Source organism: Rhineura floridana, chromosome 22 (assembly GCF_030035675.1).
Source record: "Rhineura floridana isolate rRhiFlo1 chromosome 22, rRhiFlo1.hap2, whole genome shotgun sequence".
Lineage (NCBI taxonomy): Eukaryota > Metazoa > Chordata > Lepidosauria > Squamata > Rhineuridae > Rhineura > Rhineura floridana.
Window position 1 is genome coordinate 12,018,775 of NC_084501.1, and position 8,997 is coordinate 12,027,771.

The window sequence follows — 8,997 nt, forward strand, 5'->3', positions numbered from 1 at the left end:
GTGGTTAGTGTTGGACTACGACCTGGGAGACCAGGGTTCGAATCCCCACGCAGCCATGAAGCTCACTGGGTCACCTTGGGCCAGTGACTGCCTCTCAGCCTCAGAGGAAGGCAATAGTAAACCCCTTCTGAATACCCTGTGAAAATCCTGTTCATAGGTCTTCATAAGTTGGAATCGACTTGAAGGCAGTCCATGTCCATGTGTCAACAATGTAAACATGTAAACTATCAGTACACTAAAAGAATAATTTTTATCCCACCCTTCAAATAATAACAATATTAACAAAACTCTTTAAAAAATCCAACCCAGTCAAGAGGCTGTAGCCAACTAAATTCTGCTCAGAATTGTGCTAATGAAAATCATGTTCATTAATTTCAATGGGTCTGCTCTGGGTCTGTCTAAATGGCCTTGAAAATGTTACATTTGAAGCTATTTGTTTGTCTCAATGATCTTTTACTAGTGCAGTTTGCAGCCATTTGCCAAAATTCTTGATTCTTTCTTGTTTTGCATTTTGTTGTTGTTGCTGCAAAAAAGTTATTAATAAATTAACAACAGGTTTAAGTCTTTTATCTGTTATATATGTATGCACTATTTTTTTATTTATTGTGCATTGAGTGGTTGATTTTTTTTTAAAAAAAACTACATTTTAAAGGGTTGCCTTCCTATTGTAAAGCTTATTAATAGGAACAAATGTAACTCTTTCATCATTGTTATGTATTGACTGGTTGGCTGTTTTTAATCGACATTGTAAACATTTACATTGCAGTTGGAAAGATACTAATAAATCAACCACAAGAATTACTTTTGTTTATGGTGCAGGAATGCATAGCCGTGATTATTATGGATGTCTTGGTTATATTTTCAGCTGGCCTTTGAAATGTTTAGTCTGCTTAAAAAAAGAAAGAGCAATAAGCAACCACAAACATTTAGGGATGATAACAGAAGATCATAACAACGCTGCTTTATTCCCAGCCAATGGTTCACCAGGAACTTTGCAAGCAGAGGCAGCAAGTCCCCCCTCCCGTTGCCATAGTTACCAGAACTAGGCCGCAAGCCTGAGAGGGAAGGGAGGGTTGAAATCCGAGTTTCCGGTTCCGGCGGCGCGTCCGTCCCGAGTTAGGGGTCAGTAGCACAGCCCAAGGGGGTGAGTACTCGTTGCGGGTGGGGGTACGTGGAGGAAGCGCTTTTGAGGCCCCCTTCCCTTCGGGCCCCGGCGTCGATTAGTAGCTGTTGCCCGGGAGGAAGTGAGGATGGGGGGCTATGTCTTTATTTTAATCACAGAAAAACTATATTGCTGTTTTTGTTTTCCTCCTGTCATATTGGGTGGGGGAGAGATCACGGGTAGCCCTCCCTATTGGGAGTGTATGGGGGTCCCCCTAATCTTGCCCACTGTCATTTAGGGGAGAAGTTGGGGGCACTCCTAATAGTTTCCCATTCAGTAACAAAAAGGGGGATCCCTCCGTGGTTTCCTCCAAATGAGAAGGGCAATATTTTTGGGGGGGGGATGCCCTCTCATTGCCCCACTCCTATCTTGCATGCATCATTTTAGTTCTTATTTTTCTAATACATTTCCTCAGGAAGCTCACATGGCCTATAAGTAGCACTGGAAACAGCCGTTCCCCCCTCCCCATGCAGAACTAGGCAACGGACTGCAAAATGGCAGATAGAAAAAGGCAGTATTTTAAAAGCGTGAATTCGGTTTTATTTCCCTGCAAATCTTCTACCAGGCATTTTAGCATGTGTTTTTAAATTGTTTAAAATTTTTAAATTGTGTTTTAAATTGTTTTTAAAAGATGTGTTTTAAATTTGTATGTTTGTTTTTAATGTTTTTAGTTACTGTAAACCGCCCAGAGAGCTTCGGCTACGGGGCGGTATATAAATACAATAAATAAATTATCAATCCCTCTTTCCCAGGGACCTGGGAATTGTAGCTCTGTGAGGGGAATAGGGGAGGCCTCCTAGCAACTCTCAGCACCCTTTGCAAACTACGCTTCCCAGGGGGAAGCCATGATGGTTTCAAGTGGTGTAAGACTGCTTTAAATGCATGGTTCAGCTGTGGCTGTAGAGTAGTATCCAGGCTTGGTCACACTCGCAGCAGCCCCGTTAAAATCAACAGAATTAAGGAACCCAAGTCCATTAGTTTCAATGGATCAGTTCCGAGTATGGCTTAGTTGCCCAACTCCTAGGAACATAGGACACTGCCTTTTACTGAGTCAGACCTTTGGTCCGTCTGGCTCAGTATTGGCTACACTGACTGGCAGCAGCTCTCCATGGTTTCAAGCAGGGAGTCTCTGCCACCCCTACCTGGAGATTGAACCTGAGTCCTTGAGCGTGCAAGGCAAGATGCTCTACCACTGAGCTATGGCCTTTCTTCCAAATTAAAAAGAAGCAAAGCTGGTATGGGTTCACATATATGGGGCGTTTATGGGAGAAAAGCAACAGCTGTGTCCCTTTAAGAGTTTAATCCTTGTAAGGCCCTTCAGAGTCTTCAAAGCGCTGCGTAGCATTCTGTCTCAGTATTGCTTACTATTGCAGATAGGAAAGCTGAGGCTGAAAGAGATTGTGCCTTGCTTAAGGCTGCCAGGTGTGAGAGGAGGTTTGAACCAGGACTACCTGGTGCACCTAGCCACTACAGTAGCTCTCTAAATATTTTGCTTTTTATGCTTGGTTCTGGGATGGCTCCCTATGAAAAAAAGAAAATAAAAGGTATTGATTTGAGAATTTATTTATTAATTTATTTATTTAAATCAATTTTTATTCAATCTCTTGTTTGGGCCAGCAGCCAAAGACCTCCAGTTCCTGGACTTAGGAACAGGTATGCCGAAGATGGCCCATCACATGAAATTCGTCGCCCGCACAGTGATGGTCCCCAATGGCAACGTGGATGCAGCATACCGAGTCCTCAACAGGTAAAGACATTGTTTCGGCCCTGCTGTGGCCCACAGAGAGCTGCCATGTTTCTGTGAGTGAATGGGTAGCTTTTGCTCTTATTTGCTCGCTGTAATTTGAGCTGCCGTGTTGCTGTTGGTGCAAGAAATGTAGATGGCTTGTTTCTTCAAGTGCTGTGGTTTTATGTAACCGCTGTTTGGAGTCGTGACTTGTAATGCTGTCTCGTAAGGAGCGTGTTTGGTAGCGGTCGTGTGTCTGTAATGCCCTCTGCTGGGCAAATATCACAAACGGAACATTCTTAGGATGGGCTCGAGTTACATGCTATGAACAATATACAAATGGGTCGAGTTCGGTTCTTCTGAACCAGCACCTGTTGATATATGAGCGGCGTTTGAGTTACAAAGCATTTGTTGACAGAGTTCAAATGGCACATGTCTGCTAATTGCAGAAACTTTTTTTTGGTGTGCGTGTTCTCCCACGACTGCATATAAAGTGGAGCTTGGATGTGGATTCGTCAACATCAGCACACAATATTGCTTTTACATGTTTCTATGTTGCTGGTTTTCCCAGGGTGAGGCTCTTCCACTGCACTCCAGGTGTGCAGACCCCTGTGATTTCCCCAGATGTGGGAAACTCGACTGCATAATTTGATATTTTGCAAGTGGGCGGTACATAAATAATTTTATGAAGAAATAAAAATAAATCTGGTGCCTATGGCATGCTAACTTCCAGTCTGTCCCACAGGCACCTTTACCCTCGGCTTGGCTCTTATACTAGATGTGGGCTGTTGAGGAAGTCTGCAGGGGATGATGCATTCGGTGCCTTGAAATATTACCCCTGTTGAGAGAGAGAGACAGAGAGAGCGCTATTCCTGTGATGTCAAGTTCCAGCTAAAGGTGTCTGTGACAAGCTTTTCTTATAACATGGTTACATTATTAAGGGCATAGATCTTCTTTCTTTTGCTGCTTGGTCTTTGGAGGCTTTGTTGAAATGAATCCTGGATCTTGGTGTATCAAAAATCTGTTTTCTGAGAGGAGGAATAACTTTGGCGCATCTGGAACTGTGTTGCAGAAGGAACAGGAGAAGGCGTCTGAGAGGCTGTTAGTAGATGAGCTTGTCTGGGAAAGTCCGTAGCTCCATGGTAGAACATCCGTGTTGCATGCAGAAGGTTCCAGATAAAATCCTCCAGCATCTCCAGGACTTGGGGAGAACTCTGTTTGAAATCTTGGAGAGCTGCTGCCACTCACGGTAGACATTGCTGAGCGAGATGGACCCCAGTGGTCTGACTCCGTATAAGGCAGCTTCGTCTGTGTTGTGTGGAAATGCAAGGAGGGTGATGATGGGATAAAAACTAAGGACTAGGTTCTTGAGGCTGCAGAAGCATTTAGTACATGTGCTAGTGGCTTTTGGAGTCGCTGTTAAATGTTTAGGACAGGGCTAAATTAAAATGTCCAGGCATTTACATCTAAGTTGCTTTAGACACGGGTGTTTAGTTGGAAGATGTTGCAAGGTGTGGGCAGAAACAGACAATGAGCTGCAAGTGCTCTAAACGTGGCAGCCTCTTGGCAGGCCTGCAAGACGCCCCAAATTCTTGGCCTCCCTGATATCTGCGACGCATCAGGAGGTTTTCCTCAGGGAGATGCTCTGGGGATAATTGTAGGGCCAGCTCTTTCCCAGCAGCCATTAACAGCCGCCATTGCTCCCTGGTTTTTCACTGTGAGGATTCGCAGCGATCGCCCGCTGTGCGTTTGCCAGCCGCCGGCTGCAGATCGCTTGGCTGCCTCTCTCTCTGCCTTTGTGCATTGACAGCTGAGGCATCCGCCGACTGGTTTTAAAATAGCTTGAACTGCAATTGCTCCGGTCCTCTGGGCAAGTGTGTGCGTTTTGCTGAGTCCTCAGCACGTTCTCTTCGGATGCCAGCGAGCCAAACATGTGCCTTTCCCTCACAGCCCTGGCCCGTGAGACTAGAAGTGAGGAGGTGCATGAGCTTGCATAAGCCCATTCCGAGAAACCACAGGCGTCTGGATTGGCTAAGCCGCTGGGTGGAGGGAGTGACAGAGCTCCCTCTCGTTGGGTGACGGGTGCTGATGGGTGGAGCTCAGAGCCCATTCAGGACTGTTTTTCATGCACCCATTTACAGGCTTACATGCTTAGCCATGTGAATGCAAACGGCCCCCGTCCAAGCAGATAGCCGGAATTGTTTTGAACTCTCTGAAAGAGAAACTGGCATTTATCTTTTTTTAAAAAATAAAAAATCTATCTGGGTTTCTTCTTCTGTTGCATAGAAATAAATTGTAAGTTTCATCTGAATTAACAAGGAAGGGCTGTAGCTCAGTGGTAGAACATCTGCTTTGCATGCAGAAGATTCAGTCCCCAGCATCTCCAGGTAGGGCGAGAATGCCCCCTGCCTGAAACCCTGAAGAGGTGCTGCCAGTCAGTGAAGGCAATACTGAACCAGATGGACCAATGGTCTGACTCAGTATAAGGAGGCGTCCTATGTACCTCTCACAATTCATAACGCGGGGAGCCTCTTCCTCTCGGTTGCTGTTGAACAGTCTGGAGCTGGAAAAAATGGATCGTGCTCTCATGGGTCCCTACAACAATTCTGCGCATACTAAGATGTAGCTATCCCTTGCCCCCTACTCCCCCAACAGCATTCAATATAATTCGGTTTCAAACATCTTTGCTTCTGTTACCTTCCTACCCTATAAGGTAGGCTAGTATTATCCCCATACTGTAAAGGGGGAAGCTGAGGGTGTGACAAAGGAGTGGCTTACTTAAGGCCAGTTTGTGGATAAGTGAGATTTGAATTCAAAGCGCTCTCTCTGAGCTACTGTCCAAACCTGTGTCAACTTTCCAGGGCCTATTAGCCGTAAGGGTGTTGTATAGATGGTTTCCCATAATGGCAGTCTTCCCTACTAATTCCCCTTCCTCTTTCCTGCCCCCCCAAGCCTATTGCCATGCACTGGATGGGTGGCTTTGGAAGGGAAAACTCGTGTGTGTGTGTGTGTGTGTGTTTGAAAAGCCTGTGAACCCTTAGACTGCCCTGCTTGGATCTCAAAACAGAGACCACAATGGGGTGGACACTTTCCTCAGAAATATGTCCTTCTGGCAAAATCCTGTGTTTGCATACTTATGGCTGTCCCAGGTGTGGGGAACCTTTGGCCCTCCAGCTGTTTCTGAACTACAGTTCCCATCATTCCTGGCCATCAACCATGTTTCCAGGATCTTATGGGAGTTGTAATTCAGCAACATCTAGAGGGCCAAAGGTTCTCCACACCCGGGCTATTCTAACAACCATACGTGATATGAAAGAGTGTTGGTGGGCTAGATAATTTGCCAACGATCATGTTCTTCGCGATTCCTCTGAATCCCTCCAACATTTTTTTAATTTAGGAGATGATGGTTGTTGTATTTTTATTTATTTATTTATTGAGTGGGCATTGGAGAGAACTGGCAGCTAAGCCATTCTGTATTTGGCACAGAGGGAGAGCAGGCTGCTCTCCTGATGCTGGTTTCTTCTGTAAGTAATTGACTCTGTTCTTTTTCTCTGTTCAGGATCCTAACTATGGATGGGATCATTGATGAAGCCAAGCGGCGGCGGTATTATGAGAAACCATGCCGCAGGAGGCAGCGGGAAGCCTACGAGACGTGTCGGAGGATCTATAATGCAGAAATGGCCCGGAAGATCAACTTTCTCTCACGGAAGAATCGCGCGGACCCTTGGCTTGGCTGCTGAGCTCAAAGGCTTCAAAGCGTAGACTTCTGCAAAACCTGCCTTTGCAGTATGTCCTCTTGATGGCTTTCTGAACAATGCTGACTGAATAAGCCCCTCTCCCAAGTCAGCCACTTCAGTGGAAGCTCTCGAAGACTGGCTCCCCCCTCTTTTTTTCCAATTTGAAAAATTCTGTATGTCAATTAAAAGAAAACATTGTAGCATTTGTCAGAAACAAACTTGTTTTGAGAGCTTGCGAGGTCAGCAAAAATAGTTGGACTGGACTGAACTGTTTTTTGCTTGTGTTGGCTTGGGTGTTGAATGCTTCTTAAATACAGGGAGGGGCAGCCCTGTGTTGGGAGAACTAGGAAGACATGTTGTTGCCTAGAGTTCTGCATGCGGGTATGTTTGCTTCTGTGGGTGAATTTAAAAATAAAAGAGGGTTTCTCCCCCACCTGAAATCTGAAGTGGTACATTCCAGAGAAGGCACAACCATTATGAATTTTCTCATTGCCTTGAGATGTCCAACTTCCACCAGTCAAGACATTTGAAAGGATTTCTCTTCTAGAGGCCAATAAAACGACTGGTTTTTAAAACTACCTTAGTGTCATTCCCAGTTTACTCTGTGCCTTTTAACCCTGTTTCACACTTGCCCCTGTTTCTTCTATGGCCTCTGATGAGTGGGTTCCAGCTTACGAGGCTGGAGTTATGCCAGAGGCTTCAGGTGGCTTGGAAGTCATGACTTAACCATATCTGAGTAGCCATGTTCAAAACAATTGTGAGTTGGCACATTTCCCTCCACCTGCCCCAAAAAAGAGACCAGAGAACAGATGTATGATCCTCAGAAATTGTACAGAAATCAACAACTACTAGCAGGGCTGTGGAGTCATGGAGTCGGAGTCGGAAGCAATTTTGGGTGGAGTCAGAGTCGGTAGAAATGTACCGACTCCGACTCCGGCTTATTTAGGAAAGTTTTTTTGTTCAGAAATTTTAATCAAATAAATATATTTTATGTTCTATCAATCTAGCCTGATGATTCACGTGGTGGTGGTGAAATGCCCTGTGCTACCATTTTACTAGTAGGACTGGGGAGGGCAGCTGTGAGAGAACTAGAAAAGGTCCTCAAATGCCAAGATGTATCACTGAACACCAAAGTCAGGATTATTCAGACCATGGTATTCCTGATCTCTGTGTATGGATGTGAAAGTTGGACAATGAAAAAAGTGGACAAGAGAAAAATCAACTCATTTGAAATGTGGTGCTGGAGGAGAGCTTTGTGGACACCATGGACTGTGAAAAAGACAAGTAATTGGGCGTTAGAACAAATTAAACCAGAACTGTCACTAGAAGCTAAAATGATGAAACTGAGGTTATCATACTTTGAACACATCATGAAAAGACATGATTCACTAAAGACAATAATGCTGGGAAAGACAGAAGGGAGTAGAAAAAGAGGAAGGCCAAATGAGATGGATTGATTCCGTAAAGGAAGCCCCAGACCTGAACTTACAAGATCTGAACAGGGTGGTTCATGACAGATGCTCTTGGAGGTCGCTGATTCATAGGGTCGCCATAAGTCATAATCGACTTGAAGGCACATGACAACAACAAACCATTTTTCTACAGTAAATTTGTTATTAGTTAATATACATTTGCCATTTATGAAGGTGTTGGAGTCGGACAGTAGAAAAATAGAGGAGTCTTGAGTCGAAGGTTTGGCGTACTGGCTCCACAGCCCTGACTACTAGCCATGATGGCTATGTTTTGCCTCCGCCATTGAAGGCAGGATGCTTCTGAATCCCAGTTTCTAGAAACCACAAGAGGGGGAGAGTCACTGCTGTGCACATGTGTTCCTTTTGGGCTCTCCATTGAGGCATCTGGTTGGCTACTGTGAGAACAGGATGCTGGACTAGATGACCCCATTTTGGCTGGCTCCAGCAGCCAGGCTTTTCTGGTGGTCTTAGGTGTAACTTTTCATAATTATATTTGTTTGAGGGTCTGTGTGTGAACTGTACTGGTTGCATTTCTGCCTGTTAACGCAACTGTTAGAGACATAGTCATTCTTGGAAGGAGGAGAGAAGAAGATTAAAAATTGTTTTTTAAGCACTGAGGGTGTAGTGGGGGTGCTCTCTGCACACACACAGAAACGAGTGTTGCTCATTAATTAGGACTGCCCAGCCTGTGAGACTTTTCTGTATCTTTCTCTGCCTGCTTCTTTGAATGTCCACGAGTTGTAGTATTATGAGAGGGAGAAAAACTTTTCTCTATCCACTTTCTCAATGCCCTGCATAATTTTATACGCTTCTATCATGTCTCCTCTGACCCGCCTTTTCTCTAAACTAAAAAGCCCCAAATGCTGCAACCTTTCCTCATAAGGGAGTCGCTCCATCCCC

The 8,997-nt window shown here is 44.9% G+C and overlaps 1 protein-coding gene across 7 annotated transcripts; it reads left to right on the plus strand.

Annotated features, from left to right (window-relative positions):
- Positions 1 to 1,030: 1,030 nt before the first annotated feature.
- On the plus strand, positions 1,031 to 6,843 carry MRPS21 (mitochondrial ribosomal protein S21). 7 transcript variants are annotated; one of them, XM_061606469.1, is made up of 3 exons: positions 1,031 to 1,144; positions 2,780 to 2,909; positions 6,448 to 6,843. In XM_061606469.1, exons 2-3 carry the CDS (start codon positions 2,818 to 2,820, stop codon positions 6,626 to 6,628), a joined length of 273 nt encoding a protein of 90 aa, XP_061462453.1. In that variant the 5' UTR covers positions 1,031 to 1,144; positions 2,780 to 2,817; the 3' UTR covers positions 6,629 to 6,843. The 7 variants fall into 7 exon arrangements, with proteins under 7 accessions (XP_061462453.1, XP_061462452.1, XP_061462456.1 ...); XM_061606468.1 differs by having other exon boundaries at positions 1,032 to 1,144; positions 2,783 to 2,909; XM_061606472.1 differs by having other exon boundaries at positions 1,049 to 1,122.
- Positions 6,844 to 8,997: the final 2,154 nt, after the last annotated feature.

What these genes read in the sequence shown, in the direction of transcription:
- MRPS21 (XM_061606466.1), top strand. Translation starts at nt 2,661, where the DNA reads ATGCTTGGTTCTGGGATGGCTCCCTATGAAAAAAAGAAAATAAAAG. An exon ending in TGAAAAAAAGAAAATAAAAG is followed by an intron (nt 2,707 to 2,779) that starts GTATTGATTTGA and finishes TGTTTGGGCCAG; the next exon opens with CAGCCAAAGACCTCCAGTTC. An exon ending in GCATACCGAGTCCTCAACAG is followed by an intron (nt 2,910 to 6,447) that starts GTAAAGACATTG and finishes TTCTCTGTTCAG; the next exon opens with GATCCTAACTATGGATGGGA.